At 36.5% G+C, this 25,643-nt stretch overlaps 1 protein-coding gene across 6 annotated transcripts in view; it reads left to right on the top strand.

Annotated features, from left to right (window-relative positions):
• The window catches only part of LOC131063469 (golgin candidate 4), a 100,382-nt gene that overhangs the window by 43,836 nt on the left and 30,903 nt on the right, over nucleotides 1–25,643 (top strand). For 4 of the 6 annotated variants that reach the window (XM_057997281.2, XM_057997278.2, XM_057997277.2 and 1 more), the window contains exons 5-11: nucleotides 4,523–4,741; nucleotides 5,015–5,162; nucleotides 5,262–5,326; nucleotides 5,733–5,900; nucleotides 20,644–20,760; nucleotides 24,632–24,784; nucleotides 25,268–25,564. In XM_057997281.2, the coding sequence (XP_057853264.1) occupies nucleotides 4,523–4,741; nucleotides 5,015–5,162; nucleotides 5,262–5,326; nucleotides 5,733–5,900; nucleotides 20,644–20,760; nucleotides 24,632–24,784; nucleotides 25,268–25,564 (1,167 nt within the window). The remainder of the gene's footprint in view (nucleotides 1–4,522; nucleotides 4,742–5,014; nucleotides 5,163–5,261; nucleotides 5,327–5,732; nucleotides 5,901–20,643; nucleotides 20,761–24,631; nucleotides 24,785–25,267; nucleotides 25,565–25,643) is intronic. The other 2 variants (XM_057997279.2, XM_057997280.2) reach the window with 2 other exon arrangements.

Below are 25,643 nucleotides of genomic sequence, written 5' to 3'. Positions count from 1 at the left end.
TAAGAAACTTCTTTGCTTTGAGAGCATTCTTCTTGAATTGCTTTAGCTCTTCCGGATCCGAAGGATCAGTCGGATCCATGTCTTCCACAAACTATAACAACTCTAATTCTTCAAGAGCAAGGAGGACACGAACCTTCCATGATGTAAAATTGAGGGCACCTTCAAGTCTATCCTCTACTTTCAGACCTGTAACCATCTTGCAAAACTAAAGCAGCAAACTGAAAGTGAAGGACAACTAATAATCTGATTATTTTGAATGAACCTAAAGCTCTGATACCATGTTAATTTTAACAATCAGATGTTAATTTAAGCAATTAGATTATAATCAGACTGTGAATAAACAGTAACAGCAATAAAGCACAAGACAAAAGACACCAATACCCTGGGAAAACCTCTCTCTTGGAGGTGAAAAACCCAGCCTTAAATACAATATGTATTATCTCAAATGTAGACTATTACAAGGCAATAACTTATCTCAGATTGCTGTTCAATATAGCAGTGAAGATTGCAGCTCTTCATCAACTGCAGATGGTTAGGAGGAGCAGCAGAAGTCTAGATCAGATTCGCACAAGAGGAGACTTTATTGAATTCACAAGAAGATCTTTGACAACTTCGCCAAACACAATCAAGCTTGAAGAGTTCACACAACTTCGCACAAGTTCGCATGAGGAAGGATTGCTGCTAGGAGAGCAGATAGCATTTCCGTGATATTATGATTGTCTAATGGCTTCATTTGCTGTTATATTTATATCCATCTTTGGCGCCAACCCTCAAGTCGGCTTGCATTTAGTTTCTTGATTTATTTTATTTATTGCCTTTAACGATACAAGTTTGGGTCCAGCCCAAAGCTACATGTGTCTCAATGTTACAAGTTTGGGTCTAGCCCAAAGTAACAATTAATTTCCTCCACATTACATGTTTGGGTCCAGCCCAAAATTCGATTTACATAAGAGATAATACATGTGTATTTTAATTGTCATTGACAACATTAAAATACAATAGATAGGTATCCGAGCTAGCTACTATTTCAACAAATTTCAGTCTCTCGACTTTTACCAGTGAGTTTGAGTGACACCTGCACCTAAATATTTAAGTACAGTACATTAAATTCCTGCTTTTCTGTTGAACAATAGATCTGTTCTGTAAATATTTATTTATGGTGAGGCAGTATTTAGGGTTATGTCCAGCTTGGTGTAATTATCATAATTTGGTGTAATAGCTAGCCAGAAGTCTGCATATTAGGAAATATATCTATTTAAGCATAGACAACACAGCATGCAATGCAACCCTAGGAAAAATTGTGTTCACACATATTAGTACTTCATAATAAAACATCTGCCTTAACAATAGTATTCAACACTATGGTCTTTAACAAATATTGGTACTGCTTTCTGAAGTCATACAAGCAATGTGGCTTTGGCTGGCTGGTCAGTTACTAGACTGTGATGACATTGCATCTTAAAGAAACAGCTTCTCTGCTTGACCTTGAAGTTCTTACAAGTGTTATCATTACAATTTGGATAGAACTAAGGATAACTAAATCCCTTGCACTGAAACAACTATCATGGTAAGGTATTTTTACCTCTGAGCAGGAAGCTCAAATCTGCAATGTTGATTTAACTATTTACCACTATTTTATCTTTCTTGCAGCCTTTGTGGTCATTCTAACTACTGATTCTTGTAGCGTACTAACAATTCAAGTAAATATTCATATAACTTCCATCACCAACAATACATAGATGGACCGTACAAGTGTTCGACCATTATTTAAATTTGAAAAGGATTTGATATGCATTCTTAGGGAGGTAAATGAGTTATAAAACTCCCAATGTTTCAATGATGATATTAATCAAAGCAACTCCAGAGCTCAATTTTGAACATCATAGTCTGAAGAAGAATAAAGGTTATTTTGAAAGCATTTCATTGTTGACACATGGACCAGCTGGGATTCGAACCTAGGGCCTTCCATACTCTGCTGGAGTGCTCTACCACTGAGCTACTGGCCCCTCTTGGACCAGTCCATCGTCAGTCTGAGTGTGACTTATTTCCAACACCAACACCCCCCCTTAAGCCACATCTCTTGTGTGCTTGGGGTTCCTAGCCTGGACCTGGCTCTGATACCATGTTGAGACATGGACCAGCTGGGACTCGATCCTAGGACCTTCCATACGCTGTTGGAGTGCTCTACCACTGAGCTACTGGCCCCTCTTGGACCAGCCCATCGTCGGTCCGAGTGTGGCTTATTTCCAACACCAACATTCATGACCAAAAAAACTGGATACTGAGGATGCATACAGCTGCACTTTATTGTGAAATAATTATAATTAGAAGGTGGTACAAACGTTCTAGCTACCCAACTCATTCCAATCAATGCTAGTAGGAATCCTTCTCAAAAGCTATGTTTTCAGATTTATCATGGAACATTAGTTTCAATTGCCCTCAAAGGTGTTAGAGCAAGCTTTTTTTAAATCTTTGTTCTATGGATCTGTGGGATCTGCTCCATCCACTATAAAAGGTAGGGCTGGATCTGCTGCTGGTTCTACTGCATCCGGATAAACTACTGGACCACCTGGAACTGCTACTACCGATGCCTTTGCCAATAGAGTTGCTGGGTATCGATCTGGAACATCCGAATCTCGATCTCGAACAGCTGGTGGTGGTAGGTGACGCTAGTAAGGGTGCTGGGTATACTGCTACTGGTACCGCTGAATCCACTTATGCTGCTGGTTCGGGAACTGGAACAACGCAATCAAATGTGTAAGAAGTTTTGCTTTTTAACTCTGATATAGCAAAAAGGTAGTATTAAATAGTGCAAACTCAATCAAGAACCTGGCCTTTAGCATTTTGGGCTAGATAAGTCACACATAAGAAGTTAGAACTTTAAAATTCCGAGGAAATGATAAATATACACATAATGTGACAGAATCCAAATCCATGGAAAGGCATATGGTGCTATAAAATCAAATTCATAAGCAATTCATTTTTGCATGTCAAAGCATCAATCTGTAGCAGTAACCTTAGTCATAGTACCAAAGTTGTCTAAATAACTGCAGAGGAAATTATTCGTTAAACCATAGAATTGCTACAGACAATAGGCTTCAAAGCTTGCAGTTCCATGTCATGAATATTACAATAGCAGCTGAGAGCCAACAAGAAGTTAAATGCCTACTGCCAAAGACCAAGCCATCTAAAGTTACTGCTCTTCCATTAACACTACTGGCTTATCTAGATCCATATGAATAAACAGTTGTATAAGGAGGTATTACTATACTAGGAATCATATGAACTCCTTGGACAATAACATAGGCTAAAATCTAGCTCAATTGGTGTAGATCATTGCAATATAAGGTAGCAAATCAAGCTTCATCTTCCTTGTTAGTACAGTAAGTTTACAATGATCAAATTCTATAAGAAATCGCATGTTCTATGCTCTCATACTGATTTCTGGCATGGAGGATACAACAAAGGCCTAGCATGAATATTAAGAGTCCTCTGATTAGCCATTTTCATAGATTAATGTTGTGTACCACTAGTCCTTTGAGGTTTATTAAAAGCCTGTTTTAATCCGTAGATATTCACTTGTATTTGATACTTCTTGTCTTCTAGAACACTTCCTCATTGTGCTGGGCTTCCAAAGTCATAAGAAGCCTGTAATGATTCAATGAACAAAAGCAAAGCAACAAATACTTCAATATTTACAAAAAGACTTCGCTTAATATTTAAAATTTTAAAGCTCACTCAAAGTAAGGCCATTCTAAAAGAAATATAGAACCACAGGTGTTCTTGAAGATTAGCAATGCATTTGCAGCACAAACTATTGTAAGAAGGGAACTCAATCTTAAATGCCTTGAAAAATGGCTGCATTAAATAGGTCTCTCAAGACCATCCCAACTAGGAGTTAATTAGCATATACATTGCCCAGATTGAATCAGATTGAAGTCAACAAGAACAGAAATGTATTAGAAGATTGAGGCCCATAGGGTCGATCTCATTTTATCTTCAACCAAAATCTATTGTCACAATCATGAATCAATAGAAGCTGGATACTGTGGTCACAGTCAATAGATAAGCTAGAGGGGAGTAAATATTGCCTTATGCAGAATATTTCGCTTACAGTCCTCTGTGATTATAGGTGAGGAGGCCTTATTGTTTTGCAAAACCTGTAAGGCAGGCAGTTGCACTCGTTTGCCTCTAACTTCTTGCAAAATTGTTCTGATTTTGATTATGAACTCTGTTTTTATTTCTATCCCGTTTTTCTGTTTGACTACAATCCAAGTGTTTACATCTTTTAAACTTAAAATCTGTTTGTATTCCTAGCCTATGCAGTGTGGTTCATGCCTAATGATTCATTGAATATTTTTTATATCTTCTAAATTTACATATGTTGTCTTGAACATCAGCAAGTTTGCTTGCCAGTTTACTTATATTTTTTGTGCAAGTAGTACATCTTTTTCTTTGGGCATGATATTTGTGATTGCATTGAGCTTACCATTTCTATCTGCACATGGTCAACATTTTACAGGGACAAATTGACATCCCAGCAACCAGGCAACAGAGGTATGGGAATGCCTCTCGTAGTCAAAACAGCCAAGGCATTTTACGTGTTCATGGTAAACACGCAAATACTGGTGCAGTTTTGAAATGGGATGTGGCAAGTAATGGAAATTCATCACCACCAGAGTTAGAGGGGCGACAAAAGCAAATGGAATTGAAAATCAAGAAATTACAAGAACGGGAAAAGGTTCATCACAAAATATTTTTATTAAATTGCCTTGTCTTTTCTTTTGTTACTTCCTCTTCCTAGAGGATTTGCATTTTGTCATCTCTGAAGTTGCTCTGAAGGATTAAATATTATATTGGGCCTGCCAATTAGAATGTAATTCATATTGCATATACTTTGTTTATAATTATTTAGCCTGATATTTCTTTTCTGTTTGCCTGCTTGTGTTTTAGTTATTGTTATAGTGTGAATTTCTTAAATGACTGAAATGTCAAAAGCACATCTGGTATTCAGGAGCTTTTAAATTTGCTTCAAGAAGCAAAACAGACTGCAGTGTCAGAGAAAGCTGAAAATGAAAAATTATTGGCTGAAATGAGTAAACTGAAGGAATTGCGGGAAAAAGAGCTAATTGATTCAGCAAATGCAAAGTTGCAACTTCAGAGTATGATGTGGTCGTTTTTAGATCATAAATAAATTCACGTTAAGTCTATTTGATTGATCAGAAGTCTATTGTTTTCTAACTTGCTTCTGGAGTTTGCAGAGGAACAAGAGTTGATTGAAATTGCTCAGAAGGAATGCAGTGTTTTAAATGCAGAGAAGGAAGGGGTGGGTTTTAAATATTTCTAATGCTTGTCTATTTGAGGCATATATAGTTTGGATGTGGTCTGTCTTACTAAGTGCAGTGTTCTGTGTAATGCACACCAAAAAGGAAATAGATCCTGTAATCATTTTTTGAAAATGGAAGAGCTAAGGTGCATGCTTTAATTTAGTTGAATTCTAGCCTTCAGAAAGAAGTTAAATGCAGTTTGCTAAATATATATAAAACAAATGATGTAACAAAATGGTATATATTCTTACAGTTATTTCTAGCAATGTTGTAGCCATTTAGAATGTCCGCAAAATATATGGTAGTAGTATAATTTCTACTGATAATATACTTAGCATGGTGGTTTCATTTTGCCCTTACATTTCTCAAATTCTATAACACTTCCCTTAATATGCATTTTAACAGATGTTGATGGAGATGACAGAGCTAAAAAGAAACCTAAATGAGAAGAATGCAGATATGAGTAAGCTGCAAGCAGATCTTAGTAAGAGGAATGTGATGCTGTCAAATGAACACATTGAAAAATTACAAAGGACGATTGCCACACTTGAAAAGCAGAATACTGGTCTTAAGGTAATGTTTTGTCTGATTGCTTGATAGTCCAATAAAATTCAAGTTTAAGCGGTGAATGTGCACTACAGGATAGTGTTATTCTAGGTACAATCATACACTGTTTATTGTTATCCTTTCTTAAGTTTAAGCAGTGAATGTGCACTTCAGAAGATTGTTATTTTAGGTACAATCATACAACGTTTATTGTTATTTTTTGATACTGAGTATCTAGTTCTAGAGACAGAAATTTCATTTATTAAGTATTTGCTTGTGGGATTGAAGCTACACAACTATAGTTTCTAAGAAACTCCTTGTGGGATTTAACGATAGCTGTATAAGATTGTTAAATGCGTTCTGCATCAGATCAGTAAAAGTCTAAAAGTTCTCAGAAAGTGAGAAAACTTGGATATTCTACTCTTAACCATACTTGTTTAGGAATACAAATAAAATTCAATAGGATAGATTCCACATTGATAAAGTTGTAATGTAATTTCTGCTTTTCTTTAAATACAAACTGCATCCTTGGCTGCTGTATCTGCAACATATTTGTGTCCCTGGGATGGCTATGAGGCTTGTCTTAATGCTTGATGAAGTCAGCATAATTTAAGGATCATCCGTCTCACCTTAACTGCAGTCTCCACTGAAAAATTGCTGCCAGGCTGCATGTGTATCACTAACATAGCATGGACAAAAGTAAAGCATGCATTTCAATGGGTTTGAGGAGTTTTACCTTGGACATTTCTGATAAATGGCTTGTGAACAGAAATGATTGCATATTAACATCAGAAATTTTATGCTCTTGATTTTTACTATGTTCATCATGCACCTTTAGAACAACTTTTTCACTTGAGGCAGGGTTATCCACACATTGCGTCTTGATCTCAGTTCTGGAAGGAGTGATTTGCATGACAGATGAGGAAGGAGTTGCCAGGTTTTCTTTGACCAGTTGGGCACTCGGACTAATTTATGGAATAGGTTGGGGGGACACCACAACCTTCTAAGGTGGAGATGGAGTGGACTGCACAGGGGCAAAGCTCAGAGGTGTTGAATCAAACTGCAATGATGTATGATGTCTTGAAACAAGATCAAATGACAGCGTTGCAGGTTTCACACCAATAGGTTGCCTAATGAGCTAGTGGATCTCACAATGTATTAACCTGTTTCAGCTAAGCAGCAACTGTGAGGTTGGGATTTGCCATTCTTGAATATGGAGTACTTGGAGTACTTGAGGCTTGGGTCCAGCTGTTGAAGGTGGTGATCGAGTGTCTCTTGGTTTAGATACAAAACCATGGTTTATGGAAACTAATTGCCTGACGACTTGTCTTTTCTTCCTCAATAAATTTAAATTCTAGCTTCCTTGATCTCTTTGAGGGAATTAACATCCTTCATCAAATCGTCCTCCACATCAACATGGACATATGTCCATTGCAGTGGAAAACTCTGAAGTTTGAACATGATTAATAGGCAAATTTCATGGGCCAAAACTTTTAGAACCTTGTCTCCCGAGTTTATATGTTGCCAAATTGAGGGCTTATTTTGTAGCTTGAACCAAAGTGGTGATGCTCAAATATCCAACCAAGAGAGGAGAATTGGGAATCATCCATTCATCTTACCAATTAAGATAAAATTTGCCCCTCTTACGGCTTGAAATTCGATCTCCTTGATGACAAAACTCAGGTACATAGAATGATGTAGTAGAGGACTGGGTGTTTACACCTACATTGTGGATAAAACTGACAACCATACCAATGAAATGACCAGAAGTGGGTGATAAAGATTTAACAACTTTTTGAGAAAAGTGCGTAAATGAAGTGATTGCAAATAGCCGGATTACATCCTTGGAATTTTGGTTTCCATAAATATTTGCAATTTACATTCATTGTTGGAGACCTCAATGACCACTTGTAATTATGCTAATAGTTGCACCAATAGGCCTAATTGCAATGGAAACAAGGGCGGCTGTAATTTAGTGTGTGGATAACAAAAACCAATTACCATAAATTTAATGGCATCATTTGTATGTTAAACTTTCATTATGCCCAATTTTATAAACATCTATAGAGAAACCTAATAAACTAGCATAGATATCATAAATAATCTCTATTTCAAAGACATCAAGAGATATAATTTCGAGGGACCTATCTAATCTCTGACAGAAATCCACTGCAGGTGCTTTGAGATTGATACCTCTCAACATCTTTTAGATACATCTATTTAAGATATCTATCCTAGTTCAAACTAGGAGAAGGTTTATGGGCATAGATAATAGCAGGGATAAAAACAGACATAATGAAGGCCTTTGTGGTATTCTTGTACTTACTGAACAGATTGATGGAGATCTCTGAAAAATTGTTGAACCGTTCAAATTTTCTGCCTGTAACCAAGACCTCGTACAACAAAGGATTCCATTGAAGCGCAAAATGAGTTCTCAATCACTTCATGTCTACATAGGAACATTCCTTATTGGCTTGAACAAATGTAGTACTTTTGGTCGCTTGATTTCAATATTTGTTAACATGTTAAGGATATCATCTCAAATGCTCCTTTACATTAGGATTTTTTCACAAAGGTGCTTGCAGACTCATTCTTGATTAAGTTGGATGTTTGTATTTGGAAGCTTATAGATTCTTTGCAATGCATTGGAGTAGAGGGCCTGAGTTTGTTTTCTATATCTGTTTTGATGGTCCATGTATCTAGATTGTAAACTTACCCTGATAAGGAACTTGGCTTTCTTGAAAATTTCTTTACGAAAAGTACGATTGGGACGTTGTTTAGAGATGGATATTCTATCTTTCATTAAGGCCAAAATTGAAGAATCTTCCATCTCTTGAGTAATCTTATGTTCTATAACAGATTTCACACTACTGGTAATCAACTTCTTCACCATACTGTTTAAAATATAAAAAATGAACACAGAAGTGATGATACAAGTGAGAATGTAGGACATGCTTGGCAAAATTTGTATATGTACTTGTGAGTCATGTGGACCTAAGATCTCAAGGAAGTAGGGAGGGATGAAATGATGATGCCCTAGTGATGGACAATGTTTTTAATATTCCCAAATGGAATATTATGTAATATCTGATCAAATAACACATACTACACTCACAAGTTTCAACACTGTGTAATTGAATTTTGTTGTCACATATCAGAATTATTGAAATGAATACTACATTGGTGGCATCAGATGTGTTGCAGCAATAAAATGTAAACCCTAATAAGCACAGCAGCCCAGTCTCAATCTATTATTTATTTCCAGTTCCAAGAATTATAGACAATTGTGAATGCAGATCTACATCAATTAAAACAACAAACTGGCACCCGAATTATTATGTATGGCACTAAACAAGCCACCCAACAAATACATCATGGAAGCTGCACCAAACTGGCCACCCAGATCTGCAAAGAAGGTGCTGTAATAACTGCCAAAATCTGCAATTGTAATGCTGAAACCAGTATTGCAAAACTCGCAAGCCAAATCGTTAGGCGAGTTACTCACCCGATAACTCTCAGTAATTTTTCCTTGTAAAACTCACGATCCAAATTCGTATAATTTATTTTCTTTGGCTTGTAGTTAAAAAAAATGATTTTCATTGGTGATGAAGGTTTCAAAGGACCTCATGAGGGGCATTGCCCCCAAAACACTACAAGGGATTTTTCCCCTTGACCTTGTTGGGGTGTTGTCCCCAAACCCCCACAAGGGGTGTTGCCCCTTGACCCCATTGGGAGTGTTGCCCCTAGATCCCCATTAGTTATTGGGATTTGTCAAATAAGGAACTTGATTACAATGAGGAGGTGATGCGGAATCAGGATATAACTCTTGAGTGTGCTAACTTAGATGTTATTATAGCACAACTTGCCAAAAATCTCTTTAGACGAGCCAATTTCTACATATGACATGGCTTGTGGAAGTGGCTTTGTAACTCATTTAGAGGTTGAACTTGTTTTTTGGTTTATGATATGTATTAAACTCTAATTTTGATTTACATATGATGGAAATTAGTAATATACTCAACAAATTTAGTAATGTGTCATTGAAGAATATTTTAAAATATTTATGTATTTAAAAATGTTTGATAAAATTGTGGAGTTATTACCAAGTTTTTTCTCAGATTTTGTCGAGTTCCAAATTTTTAAAATTTTGGGTTTGCTAGGTTGTATTAGAATAATGTAATGTTTCTTTAATGGTCATCTTAGTTAGTTTAGATTCTTTCTAAATTTTTCTTCAATTCACGATTGTTTCATTTAGAAACATTGTCTTTGTAAATTCTTTATATAGAGCTTTTGTCTCTATTGTTAATACAATTGAATATTGAATTATCTGAACATGGTACCGGAGCGGGACAAAAGATTTTTTTTTTTTGAAGAATTTGTAATCCTAAATTTTTTTCTAGTTTTGAAAAAAATATTCTTTGAGTGTTTTCTCGCATCATGTTTGGACCTGTGCGAACCCGTGGGGTTTTGCATTGATTGTCTGGGCGTTTTTCACTCCCGTGCGACCTGTTCAAGGGTTTCTTTGTTTGCAAATTCGTGGGCAATTTTGTGCTGTTCAAAGGGTTTTTTATAATTTTTGTCCACAAAAAAATTATTTGATGGGTTTTGATAAATTTTTTTTCCTAAAAAAGTTAGTGTCTCGTTTTGATCGTTTTTTTCCTCAAACATCGTGTCTGGTCATTTGTAATTCGTGATGTTACTTGTTTGGGTGGGATTCTGGGTTTCTATCTAAGGGTTTTACCATTTTTTTCGAAAAAACGAGGCTTTGTAAACATTAGTTTCAGGGTGTGACTATTTTTCCTCAAAAATCGTGGCTTCTTGCAGTCTGTTTTGGGGCGTTGTGCTCATCTGCAAACGTTTGTGGTTGTTTTTTCTGAAGCAGTTCGGGTTGGCGATTTCTCCTCACATTGTGGTTTCAGTTTGAGAAACTGTTCTCAGTGTCTTTGGCTACAGGGAGGGACAGTTTTTGTAATGTTTCTTTAATGGCATCTTAGTTAGTTTAGATTCTTTCTAAATTCATCTTCAATTCACAATTGTTTCATTTCGAAACATCGTCTTTGTAAATTCTTTATATAGAGATTTCGTCTCTATTGTTAATACAATCGAGTATTGAATTATCTAAACAAGTTGTTGCCAAGTCTGAGTTTTTCAACTATGGCTGAAACAGTTGCCCACATCTACTACAAGCTGACAATTCAGCCTAGGCAAGCTACCTTCAAATCCTTCACCAGTTGGCCCTATACCGGCAACCATGATACTCACATTTCAATTCAATTCACAATGAATTCAACAATGAAAGAATTCAACAATGAAAGAACAGCTTAGAACAATTTCACCATGATTCCTCAACTGTCCCAAAAATGAAAATGCAATGAAACTTCTGAATGAGGTTGCCCAACTATAAATTAGAGGTTTCAATCCACTAATTTAGTGATGGAAATTAGGAGGTTTTTTTTTGTCAATCTCCATTATAGATGAATAGGATGTCTAAACTATTTGAGGGAATGAAACAATAAACAAGCATACATCCATGGGTCAAAAGACTTGGTTATGTAGACCTTTAGGCGCCAACTTTCCCTCCAAAAAAAAAACCCTTTTCAAATTCCTAAGTGCCTCTTCCAATGCCACATAGGAGAAACAAATTAAAAAAATGGTTTAATCACAAAGCCCCCACTCTAGGTGCCCACTTTATGATTATGCTTTATTGCAAAGACCTCCTCCACTCTAGCCATTTTTTTTATAAGAGCACTTTAAGTGGTTGCTTAATGAAAGCATAAAAAGCATAAATTACTTAAAAATTGCAAAATCATTTCCCTTAGTTGACGGGAAATGGGAATTGGGATTATGGAACAATATAGGAACTTATCAAAAAAGGGGACATGACTATTTATGAACTTGTGTAATGATTAATCAGATGTGACATACACATTTCTCAAGGAAATGACAATCTTGGCAGTAAATATGAAGGCCTTGGTTTAGAGCTAGTATTTGGAGATCCAAGTTCAAAATGCCTGAAAAGGACATTAGACCAATATGGGATGAAGGTGACATCATGGTGTTGGGACATTTTTTCCTTTAGGGCTCTACACCTAACATGGGTGGTATTGTAGTAGGCATTTGATGAAAAAGAATTAAAAAGATAGGTTGATAGGATGGGCCTTAGGATTCATTTAGCTTAATGGTCAACAAGAAGGTGGATGACTGAAGTAGGCAACAACACTTGGACTAATGAACACTAAAGCCAAGAAAAAGGGTTTTATCACCAAAAGTTAAAATCAAATCACTCCTAAATCCTAGATCTTTTATCCATCTTCAAGGTCAGGGTTTGTCATCAAGAAGTGAAAAAGAGGATCATTAATAGGCTTAGGATGATTAGAGGTGAACTTTGATAGTGGGCTATCTCTCTCATGCTTTGAGCTCAACTTATACTCAAGAGGATGTTCCTAGGGGTATACTTTAGCAAGTATTGAAATCAAACAAATTGGGCAACCAAAAATGATAACAACTAAACCGAGTTGCATACTTGATCCCAAATTTTGTCACTAGATCAAGTAAAACAAGATGTATTAACCTCTATATAGCTGAGCACACACCTTGTACATGTACGTATAAATATCAACAGTTAAAATCCCTTAAGGCTGGTTCATTTGTCATCTCTTTCACAATGACTGGATGCAGGTATGGATATTTAAGTTCCCAGATGTTTACAATTTTGGTTCACTCAGAATATATTCTTGGTTTATAATAATGAACTCTGACCATGCTAATCCTATCTAAACCTACATCTAGCTAGAAGATGAATATTGCTTAGATTAAAAAATGTAATATCATAAACCAATAAAGGTTGGTGCTTAATTCATTGGGCGATATAGTCACAATAGAAAAGAGGAAAAGGAGAACCGAACACAACATCAATGGAATAAGATTTGCACATGGAAACCAAATATTACATTTTAATGAATAAAACGCTTAATAATCCATGATTGGAATTGCAACTCATATGTATTAAGAGAATGGTCTTTACAAACATATATAATACGTTAAGTGTTGTCAGACATGCACAATACCTTAAATACATTCATGCTACCAAATGTGGTAGAGGAAAATATCTAACAGCGATTAGTGTATTTCCTTGAATTGCTGCAAACAAGCATGGATACATTCGTCATAGAAGAAATGTACATATGGAAACCTTTCTATGTTGTTACAAAGCTTAGCTTTTCGTTTATAGTTACAACAATTTCAACATTTGAACCCCTCGCGAGAGTTGGTGACAAACTAGAGCCAAAATTGTTTCAACAACCATCGCTTTAAATGTCAAACTCCTTAGCATATGTAGACCCATTGTTTAGGCACCTAACTCACACAAGGGAGCCTTGTAAAGATGAAAATGGTGAAGAGACACAAAAATCAATCATCCTCTATACATAGCCATTCACACATGGTGATTTGCAATTGAAATCATGTGAAAATGGCACAAGAAACGAGGAACACATAACAAATCTACAAAATAACATTGCATTAACGGTGCCTCAAGATTTGGAATGGTATGGTCCATAGGAGTCCATAAAATTTGTTAAGGACACCACCTAGTGATGGCATGTAGACATAGGGTTGTGAAACCTTCGTTGCAATAATGAATTAGGGCATAGACCATGCCATTTGTTTTCTCATGAAATCTACACCCTTTTGAATAAAAAATGATTTCTAGATGCTTATTAGTAACTTTTGCTAGTTGTAGATCCTTACTGGCTGCATCAATGGTTTGTTGGATTGTTTGTGGGGTAGGTAGAAGTTGTTGTGAAAAAGCGTAGGAGTTTCGAACTTCAAAGGTCAGGGATGATAGATGCTTCATATCATTGTGGGATGATGGAGGAGGGAAGTTTGAATGTGGAAGTCTGAAAAGGATGAGCAATGGAGAATATTGGGGATTGGGGGTGGGAAAGGAGTCATACCAAGGCATGAGGGGAAGAGGAATTCAAGGGTTTAACTTTGATGAAGGAAGAGAATGGCGGAAAACTAGGGTTCGGGTTACCTTGTGACAGGTCTTGGGAACAAAAGAAAGCTTGATGGCTAACTCTGAATCGTCTTTGTGAGGGAACAATGGAATTGTGGGCTTTTAGGGGGTAAAGGAAATGTATACAGGGGACAAAGGAAGTCTGAAATCTTGACCCAACATGCTTTTACAAAGGGAATTGGTGAAGTTTGGAGTTTGGAGCGAACAAAAGGGAGGACCTACCTTGTTAAGTATGGTCCAAAAATCCACCCCAAATGAGATCAAAATTCTGGTTTTCCATGGAGAAGTTGGAGTTGGATGGGAACACATGCAAGTTTGAAGTCCAAAATAGTTAGACAATTTTTGACATAGGCAAGAGTGAGGTTTAGGTGGAAGAATATTTTGGGGATGGAAGGATCTAAAAGGCTCTATAGAGTAAAGGCAAACGAACTTAAGGGGGATGACATGGTGGGGTAGGATAGTTCAATGTATCAAGAGGAGTAAGCAAGGAAGCATGCCTAAAAGGGAAACACTGACAACCCTGACATTGAGCACAAACTTGAACATTTTCAACCAACTAGTTAGACACTTAAACATTCTGTGGATATTCGGCACTTTCAGCATAATATAAGTAAATGAGGAAAAAAGTGAACGACCCACGCAATTTTGACTTGGGGAAACCCATCTAAATCTTCATAGATTGGTTATAAATGGGGCCAAATATAGTCCCAACAAACCCATACACACCCAAAAGTAAAAAAACAATGAAGGAGTTTGCAAAGCAAGGTCCATGGCTGATTGACATTTGATAAGAAAGCTTAAAGTAGGAGCAACACATGAAATATTAGGATATAACCAACAAGCTAACCAATAGTATTCAAAGGAAATTTGAGCTTTGGAAGTTACACAAGGAGGTGTTTAAGATTAGGAGATGCGTGGTTTGAGATTAGGAGATGTGGGGTTTGGATGCTTCAAGGAAAAATGCCAAAAAGGTGTAAGTGAAGATAAGGGAATCCAATGGTCAATAAATAGGAACAAATGAAAATGCAAGTTTAAGAGATCTTTTGAAGGTTTGAAGTCAAAATTGCTCAAATTGGACCTTCCTAAGGTCATTGTACATTTACATTTCACCAAAAGAGCACCACGAGGCCCACAAGGCACCAATTTTTTTAATTTGGGATCTAGTTGGGAAACATACACCTTAATGTAGGCAATTGAATGGAGGCATGGTGAACACAACTCCATCATGGATGAGATTGATTACATGATGATTAGAAACATATTGTTAAAAAATGGATGACTTACGGAATAATAAGCTAAAGAGATGGATTAAGAGAGGTTGGTTTGTGTTAAGAAATTTCTTAAGGGCCAAGTCTTAGATCGCAAGACCCTATTCCACAACTTTAAAATATTTGAATTCGTAACAATGTTACACAATGAAATGACATATAAATGCAATACAATTTACATAGAACCCAAGTAGGCATTCCTAATAATTGGGAAATGGACCCATGTCCCTATACCCTTGCCATTTCAAGGATTGGGGAATTGAGATATTGGAAACCAAGAGAATGATGGTGGGAACATTGGATGAATGTTGATGAGACATTCCCTTCTATTGGAATCAAAGTTTCCTTATAGTATCCTAGGGATTCTAGGACAATTTGTCCAGGAAATAGTTGTCAAAGGGTGTTTGGTTTTGTGCCCTCGAATCCCCTTGAATAAACAGAAAAAAAGTAAAATAAATTATATGCCCTCTCTTCCCTCTCTAGCTCAAACCTCATAGACCCTAATAAAAGTTTAAAGCTTTTTAATGATTGAACAAGAGGAAAAGATAACCTATGTAATAGCTATTCTTGGAGTGGTAATTGATCTTGGGGAGGGTGGGCATCAATAAGAGTAGCCATATTTCAAATATTTAGAGCATTTTTTCATTGGTAAATTTCCCTAATGTGGTGCCCTTTGTGTTGGCACCCCATTTTTTGTGTATCATTTTTCTCTATTTTGTTTTGGTTTGTTCTTTGCCTTGTGTTTGTCCCCTTCTCGTTTCCCATTTCTTATAGCAGATTTGGGAAAATCTACATGGATTTGTCATACATAGGGTTTGTCTTTTGTCATTGTGTCCATTCCTTGAAGCCAATGTACCCAAATGCAAAACTAAAATTGGCTAAGTGTGGCAAATTTTTGAGCCTTCCACTATGTAAAACTTTTAAAAGTGTATCCGTTTTTCAAATTTGTGGAAAATTGAATGAAAATTGACTAAGTTATGCACTTGTGGGGTTTTGGCCTACTGCCATTCGCTTGAGGGTTTTGGGTCTGCTTCTAGATTTTGTAGGGATATGCTAGTGAACCATTTTAAAGCGAGTTGGTGTGATTCAAATGGAGGTTCAAGTCTTGCAAAAGCCACAAGTGAAAGGCAAGAAAGTAAAGGAAAAGAAACAAGTGTTTGTCATAGCTTACAGTGGTTTCCAAAAGCATTGGAATCTTTGACAGTTCCAAGTTCCTACCCAACGACTAACATTAAAGTTGAAGGTGGAGGTTTCTAGGCATACTAGATGTTGCAAAAGTTTTAGAGTCATCGAGACATATTCACATGAATGCCAATGTCTCGCATATCCCAATGAGTGCCAATTACTTGCAAGAAGTTTCACAGTGATAGCGGACAAAGTGATGTTGCAGACTTTTCAAGGATGCCTGGTCATAACATGTTCCTTATATATTCATCGTGTGACTCAATGGTGGTTTGTTTTTTGCACATCCTATCCTTAGACGAGTTTCCACATATCTTGACAATGGCCATTTTTTTGCAACGTCCTGATTTAGAACGTAAAAAGGGGACAAGGATTTATTGTGGAAATTTTGAGGATGCTAGGACATGTCCATTTTTCGTAGTCGGTCAGAATGAAGGAATCACTCCCTCTGCAATGCCATTAATACTGCAACTACCAAATTTTGATCCATGAAGCTCCTTAACAGATTTTAAATGCATTTTGAAAATGATTCCAAAGTGAAAAAGGTGCCCACACTTCATTTATTGTATGCAACACTTCTATGACGTGATTTTAGTAGATTTTGTGGGCATTTTCACTCATTCTTACAATCAAACCCACAAATCATTAATGTGAATGTATGATGTAGGTCACTGGAATGTTCTTTCACATTTTCAGTTGATCAGATCATGTTTGTAGAGGACACTTGTCAGCTAGGCATTGGAGGAGGTCATGGCTAGGGTTTACTTGTGCAGTATGGTCTTCTAACATTCTGTAGGCCTCCTTGTCATGAGTATATCTGCTTTGGCGACCTTGTTTTGAAAGACATCAGAGGATAACATTTTTTGACAAAGAAGAGGAGCAGTTATAGAGTCAACAAAAGAAAGATATACAAAGGAAGCCCTAGGGTTTCAATTTCTAACTTTGGGTGTAGCCATTTTTGTATTGTAATGATCTGGGTTTATCCCAAATTTGTAATAATATCTGTAACCTTTGAAGATCAAATGTTTAATGCCAAAATCAACCTTCAATAAGTGTCTCTATGTGTATGTTCTGCATTTCTAGATGTGTGCTGTTTAGTTGGTTAGCCAAAAGACTATGAAATCCTTAACAAAGCCTTTGTAAGGTGTCTTCTCAATATAATATGGGTATGTTTATGGATTACTAAGTAGATTCATTTAATATTTTACAATTCTCTGTGGGTTTTTTTAAATGTATGTGTAGAGTCAGCTAGCTTGTGCATTTTAGCAAACTTAGTCTTTTGTTGTGTGTTGATTAATGCATCACCTTGGTTTTAGTTATTACATGTTTGTACAAATTTAGCGACTTTGTTGCCCATTGGATAAAGGCACCAGTATGTTACTGGCTCTCTCTGGCTCTCTCCCTCATCATCTTCAACACACTAAATACAACAATGTAAACATCTTTTCAGTTTTACAAGTTTGTGTGTTCTATTGCCATGTTTTAGTGTATATAACAACACAAAAGGGGTTATCACAAAACACATTCTCAGACACTTGTATGGTAGATTATCTGATTTGTTTAGGTGCTTAACCCTGCATTCCCCAAATCAGCACATAGGCATGAAGTGACAACCAGAACAGGGGTGCACTATGCAAGTGGGTATGGTTTGTGTCAAGGTAAGTATTCTGCTTCTTTGGTGAAATCTATTCTAGCACTTCAGGGAAACCTCCCCTTGGTCTTGTAGAGACGGAATTGAAGGACATCTTACCCACCTCAGCATTTGGTACTATGTTACCCAACTTGAATAGAGGTTTGTGGTGATCTTCCTAGGTTTGACAACCTTGGCTCGTGGATGATTATCATTCCTTAGGGATTTGGGTCTATAGCTCAAATCACCAACACTTTGGTTCAGATGCCACAACTGAGGTGTATCTCTTGTGTCATGTTCACCTAGGTTTTTGTGCTTGGCTTTGTTCATTGGGGTGTGCTATATGCAGAATTGGATGTGGTGATTTATCCAATTAAACTTTCAACATTTGGTGACTTAAGCATGTAACATGTCTTTTGGGATTTGAATATGGTCTCTACCATGAAATCCCTAACGATTTACCATTTGAGCTCATTTTGTTTGACACATCTTAGGAGCATATTGGGATTGATTTCCTTTGGTTTTCTTTATCCATCATGGATTATGGATGCATCGTTGTATTTTGATCTTCAGCATGAAGCCTGAAGATAATCAATGATCCATTTAATTCTAAGTTACCGGGTTCAGCCCCCTAGACCCTTGGTACTGGTCCGGTCCGGTCCTGGTTCAGAGTTCGGGTCCGGTTTGCCTGTGGTTCGGACAGGGTTCGTGATTCACAGGCCTGGTTTGAACCAGATCGAACCCAAGAGGACCCAGGTCGAACCCAGGGGTCTGACAGCCCAAAAATGGATTTTTTTTTTTGCAATTTTTTTTTGTTTTGAATTCCACCACATAAACAATTAAAATATGACCCTAAAAGTGAGTTTTAAAACATTAACTTGGCTCATTTCACACAAGCAACATGACTACAAGCAAGGGGAAATGAAGATGTAGGATATGGAGCCAAAACATACTGATTTGGATGATTTCACTTCACAGCTTGTTGCATTTGATGACTCAGATAGCGAGCAAACTTAAAGTGCAAGTGCAAGTGTAATTGGCATTGGCATTGATTCATCTAATGTCAATGTCAATGATGAGGAGGAGGAGAATGATGATGATGAATTAGAGAATCCATTTGATGATCAAACTTTAAATTGTTGAAAGTTGAAACAATGATACTTGAATATTTTATCATTTTGATATTAAACTTGATGTATATGATGCTGTTATGGTATGATCATGATGCTATGATTACAAGTTTATGTTGGTTTTGTACATGTTTTTGTATTAATGAACCCAAACCCCTTTTCAAAATTTTGTCGTACCAGCGTACCGGTTCTTCGAACCCAAACTGGCCCGAACCCGAACCGGCAACCTAGATTTAATTTTCTAATTTGTATTTCATTTGTATAAATTGATATTTAGTGTACTTGTTATCAGACTATTTATGGGATTGGAAAACCAAGAAAACCCTTTTTGGTTTGTTGGTTATGCCATTTGTCCTTTATGGTTGTGATATTTGGGGGAGTAGCTTGTCAAACCACAAGTGGAGACAGTTAGAAAGAATTGTAAAGCATACTATCATTAGCAGCCTCAAGGTCAAGTCAGCCGTCCCCTATGAGATTCTTCTGGCGGAAGCGGGAATGTTCCCAATGGAGGCCTCAACAATAATCCATTTGCTAAGTTATTTAAAAAAAGTTAAAAACATGGACAAGCAACACTGGCCCAAATTTGTTGTTGAGAAGGAATTAAAAAGAAGGAAGAAGACTTGGATGAGGCAGAATAGCAAGTGGGGCATCAAGTTGCAAGATTGCCCCAACAATAATGAAGAGATAAAAAAGTATGTGTTTTGAAAAATTTAGAATTACCATTTGGACAAAACAAATTGGTTGAAAAAAAGCATACTATATTAAAGAGTTCAACTCCTTGAAGGAACATGATGAAAAAGACTACCTAAGGGTGGTAATTAAGGGAAAGGTCAGTCTTCTAGTTGCACAACTGAGAACCAGTTCTCATCATCTCAGATGTGAGACAGGTAGATTGGCAGTCCCTAAGGAAGAGTGGTATGAAAGAATTTGTCTTTTCTGCAATAAAGGGATGGTGGAACACGAATGGCACTTCATGTTTGATTGTGCAGCGTATGAGGACATTTGTACACAATATGAAAGCAATTTGAAGGTGAGCAGTCTAAGTGAGTTATTTGAGGAGGCAAGGCTTCACAAAACCTCTGGTTTCTTGATCAAGATCCACAATAGAAGAATTGACACTGAAAGGAACTTGAAAATTGTCAACAATGATACTTCTAGTCCCATAGACCGATTGTCTCATGGACGTCATTAACACTCATTCATTCATTTAATAGTCATATGCCTTTTGTGATATATTTTATTGCTCTATTTTATGTTTTTAGATATTTAATCCTATATTCTTGGGAGACTTTTGGACCCTTTTACTGCACCTTTAAATTTGGAGGTCATTCTAGCTGTCCCAAACCTCAATCAGGTGGGAATTGTAGGAGTTATAGTTTATAACCTCTTGTTGTATGGATGAACAACTGATTTCATTGTATTATATTCCTATAAGAATACCAAATCATTGTGTTTCAATGCCTAAGAAAGAAAGTTTTCTTTGAAGTGCTGTTTATACATGTGCTTTGCATCTCTCTGATCTAACCGGTTTTATGTATTGTAGACAGAGAAGGATAGTCTAATTAATGTCCTGAAAGGCCAGAAACAACAATTTATCCATACCAAACAAGGCGATTCTTCACATACTACATCTGATAAACAACTCAGAGATGGAAATCAGGTATTATACTCACTTCTGGGGCATAAAAGATGCAGCTGATTGTTGGTAGTAGATACTTATCAGTCTTCTCATTGATATAGGTATTATTGTTTTTCTTTCAATTCATTTTTACTAGATCACAAGAAACTCTAAGCATTATTTAATTTTATTGCATGCGAGCATGATGAGATCCTATGCTGATTTCTATCTGCTCTCTTCCGTGTTACTCAATTTACCGTCTGTAATGGTAGCTGAAGACAGGCACACATCACCATTTCCTCTCTATCTCTAGACATTTGTTTGCCTTGGGTTTTTGAAGAGATTCTAGAGGAACTACATTGCTTCCTTCCAGGATTGTCCAACCTTGTCACCTTATCACAGAGAATTCTCCAATGAAAATTTGGAGTTCCTGCAATGGTCCTTTTGCGGCGTTGTATGATGATGTTTCTGGTTTTTCTTTTACTATTGATATTGCTTCTTCAGTTCTTCTTCTTCAGGCATTGACATAGACATTTGATAACACTAGTTTCCAGTTACTGACCTTAAGCTTAAGCTTTGGCCTCCTGCATTTTTCCTTTTTTTGGGGTACCTGCCCTCACATGGCTATTTGTACTTGTATATTGTTGCAAGGGTTTCACCATTTACGTTTGCTTTCCTTTATTTTTGTCTCAAGGTTGTCAACTTCTGATTTAGTAGTTTTTAACCCTCACAAAAAAATCAATTGCATGTAATTGGATGTCTTGGCATCTTTTTGTTGAAACCAATATTTGTTAGCATTAAATATGTTAGCAGATATGACTGCTTGGCAATAGGCTGAACTCTCACTGGTTACAAAACATTTACATGATATTAAATCTGCTGAAGGCCTGTAACCTCTATTCAAATGGCACAGCAATTCCAATATTAGACATTAATTCAAGGTAAAAGTATTTTTGTCGCCAATCCAAAATATTGATACAACATCAATTTAGGGCTTCGTAGGTCCCAATTTGACTGATTTAGTGAAATGCAGTAAATCCATTTTTCATTGGTCTATTATCTGTCTCCATTTATAGATATATCACAGGATAGATAGCCATAAAAGGAATAATTATGGAAGTCTTGAAGAATTCAGCTTGACAGAGCAATATACAAGAAACTTGAGAATTCTCAACACATTGAAACATGTAATGGTAAAAGTTTATAATTTGTTGAAGAGAAAGGGATTACAATGAGTTACCATTAACAAAATGGAAGATCAGAGTCAAATGAGGAGCTTTAGATTTTTGCGAACTGGCAAGCATTACAATGGTTACGTGCTAGGAGACCAGTAGATATAAGCAAGTAGTATTATTCAGGTCTATAAAGGAAAATTATCAAAATATTTTTGCAGTATATTGTTTTAATCTGTGAAGACATCAAAATATCAGTTGGTTTTGTTTGACAAATACATTGCAATTTTGAACAGCATTTAGTAGGGATGATTAAATATAACTTGTGGGAGGGTAAATGCCACTTACCTTCATAAATTTGCTGATCTGGCAAGCCACTGGAAAAAACGCTTGAGGCTTCATTAGAGTTCTTGACTAATTTCCTCTGATGTTGGCATCTGCCGAGCTTTTTACTAGAGTTGCTAGATGGTTTTCAAGGGGGATCTCTCCAGCATGGTCCTTAATCATTCCCACAATTTGTCTTGTTGCAGATTCTGGGAGAAGCCATCTTTTTGCAACCTTCAAGAATTTCTCATGTTGAACCACGACTTTTTTGAGTTTATCAACCCCCTGCCTCATTGCATCTAATTTTATTATTTGTTTCATGACAGTACAAAGAAGTCTCCGAATAGGGGTTGTATATTCCGTGTTCTTCAATGATCTTTTACAGGCTTTGAGACCTTTGACACATCTTTTGAATGGTGGCCAAAAGAGATTGTTGGAAATTGCTATTCATGCTAGGCAGGAAGATGGTGTTAACATCTTGAAGGAGTGGGGTGTTAAAATATTCGTGGCAGTAGGGATTTGTCATAGTGAAACACTGAGGAACATGGGAATGAACTGGAGATGAAAACTCATGAGTGTAGGGGAGGCAAGATGAGGTTGTATGTGAATGCTAAGATGAGGGGGGTTCACTCCAAACTTGGAAAAGTTGGAGGAACAGAAGGGGGGATTCTTCCTCCTTTGAGAACAAGGTTAGCCCAGTAGCTAAATGTGCAGAAGCTTGGGGCCTAGATTGATTTTGGTAATGAAATATCTTACCTCTATTATTATTAGCCATTGTATTTTCCATGAAATGGGTTAGCTTTTGAGGTGTGGAATTACTGGGGTTAAAATAATTATTTTGTTGACACCAGTGGAGGTTAAATCTACCGTTGGCACTGCTGAGCTTGGTTTAATCTTTTTTACTGATAGGATGAATCTGGTGTTCACAATCTTGTTCTACTTTCATTGTTGGTTGCCGTTTTGCCTGCTGTGTGGAGGGAATTTTTTTATTTTCTTCTCATTGTTGTACACTTTCAATCCCTTTTTAAGATGAATACCCTTGGATTTGTACAAGGACTTGCTTCTATTTAAAGTGTTATTTTCTGCACCTCAATGAATTTGTGTGGCAGACAGATTGAGCTGCCATTCAGTGGTCTGTCCTTCATTTGACTGTGCTAGATTTAGAAGACACCTACAAATCAGTTTTTAAGATTTGTGGAGTTATATGAGGCTGCCAAGATGGCTTTGTGCATTAGAGCTTGAAAAGTGGAACGATGAGTTGATGGGAGGAGATAAAGAGAACCACTATATGTTGAGGGTGTTTTTAATGGTGCTAGCCACTGACTTTGCAATAAAGATCTCATTGCTTTCTTCATTGACTTGCTTCCATTCATTGTTGTGGGAGAAGTATATGCTTTTGTAATCGTTCATTGTTGTATGAGAAGTATGTGCTTTTATAGATATTACAGTTAATACTTAAGTCTGTAATCAGTTTAATTAGCTATTTATTAATGCAACTAAAATCTTAGCGAGATTTGTGTGTTGAAGTTTTTTTATTGTGTTATTAAAATTGAACTTTGGGGAATTAAATAGCTTGTCTTTTGTGTAAACTTTATCACTCAATCCTGATGTGTGAGCTAGCTGTCGAAGGAGTGTTGGGTATGATAGGTGGCTGGAGGAGTTGACTTAGTACATACACAATTTTCCTTGCAATATTAGTGGCTATTTTGGATTCAATGAGATGTGGAAAATATGCTAGGTGTTTTGTTAAATAGGGTTCAGGAATTCTGGGAGGGGACAGGATATGAGAATTCAGTGTAGTGCGGATTAGTGTAGGAGAATGCAACGGTAAAATCTTATGGAAAGATACAATAAGAGGGGTTAGTGGAAAAAGGGGATGGGTAAGGCAAGATAACTCTGATCCAAAAGTGGGAATTAGGAAATAAAAAGGAGTGTATTGTGATTGAGGTATTGAACACATGATGTTGTTATAAGAAATGCTTGGAGAAGGGAATTGGGGAATGAAAATGGAAGTGGTTAGGAACAGACAGATTAATTCTAGGACATAGGCGGTGACCATTAGGGGCTTTAGTGTATAAGATTGAATTGTAAGTTTTACTCATATTTGTATTAATTGGCAGTGTTCTTCATTAAGTCCACTAGATTATGAATATGTTATAGAAGTTGGTGAAGATGTGAGTGTACATGAATATGCTTACACTTGAAGTTGGTGATTGCTGCACTTACTAGTTGGTTTGTTACTCTATTGCATATGTGTGGTTGGTGGTCTATCCTGATATCATGGAACCCCTTAAGTATACCATTAATTGGAGTGATTTGATATTGCTAGACATTTTCTTAACAAATTTCTACCCAATTTAAATCTTTTGAAATTTTTTTGGCATGCATTTAACATCATTTGATGCTTGCATATAAAGCAGGTTCAACTATCACTTGAAAATCTGGGAAGCCTGGAAGAAGCTAATAGGTTGCAGAAATTAGAGTTTGAACGTAATTTGAAGGAGGTTTGCAATGAAAGGGACAAAGCATTGCGTGATTTGGCCAGACTCAAGCAACATCTCTTGGATAAGGTAATTTATTCACATCTCTTCATGAATGAAACATTTTACCAGTGAGCAAGTATTGCTTTTATTTGTCATTAATGTGTTACATCCACAATCTAAATAAGATACAGTGTTTCTGATTGTTGGTTTTAGGTTCATTTAACTTTTCATTCCAACAAAGTTTACATGATTGCCTTGGAACATCTAATTTTGCTTGTCTAATGGGAATTACTAAAAGCATGAGTGGGGTAGGTAAGAGTTCAGACTAATGCAAACTCCTGACTGCTAGAAAGCTAAAATATTGTGTAACTTAGAAATTAGAAATAAGGCAATTTCTTCTTTTTTGCAACTGAATATGGTGGGAATAGATCAGGAAATGTTGTAACTTTTGTCTTTCCAATTTACCATGTAGTAACTGTAGTTACTAATGTCAGAAGAGGTGTAATTTGTTTCAAGAAATATATCTGCATTTTCAGTGTAAGTTATATCCTGGATGATGCATTTTGTTAGGAGTTAGAAGATTCAGAGAAAATGGATGAAGATAGTGAACGCATAGCAGATCTTCAGAGGCTAGTAGATGGTAGAAATGCTCGCATAATGCAATTGGAGAGATCTCTTGCACATGCAATTGCAAGTCAGGATGAAATTAAAATGAGCAATAGTGATGAATTGCGGAAGGCAAATGAAATTATCAGTGACTTAAGGCAAAAATTTGAGGTTTGTGTCAGTGCTCTAGAATCAAAAAATGTTGAAGTTCAGAATCTTCAGACTGTTCTTGGGCAATACTATGCAGAGAGTGAAGTAAAGGTAGATTTATTATCTGATTTTCAAGTCACTTCTAATTTATTTTGGTCAATTTACAGATAAATGTGTCAAGAATGATTAG

The sequence above is a fragment of the Cryptomeria japonica genome, chromosome 7 (genome assembly GCF_030272615.1).
Source record: "Cryptomeria japonica chromosome 7, Sugi_1.0, whole genome shotgun sequence".
Lineage (NCBI taxonomy): Eukaryota > Viridiplantae > Streptophyta > Pinopsida > Cupressales > Cupressaceae > Cryptomeria > Cryptomeria japonica.
This window is presented reverse-complemented; position numbering and strand designations above follow the sequence as displayed.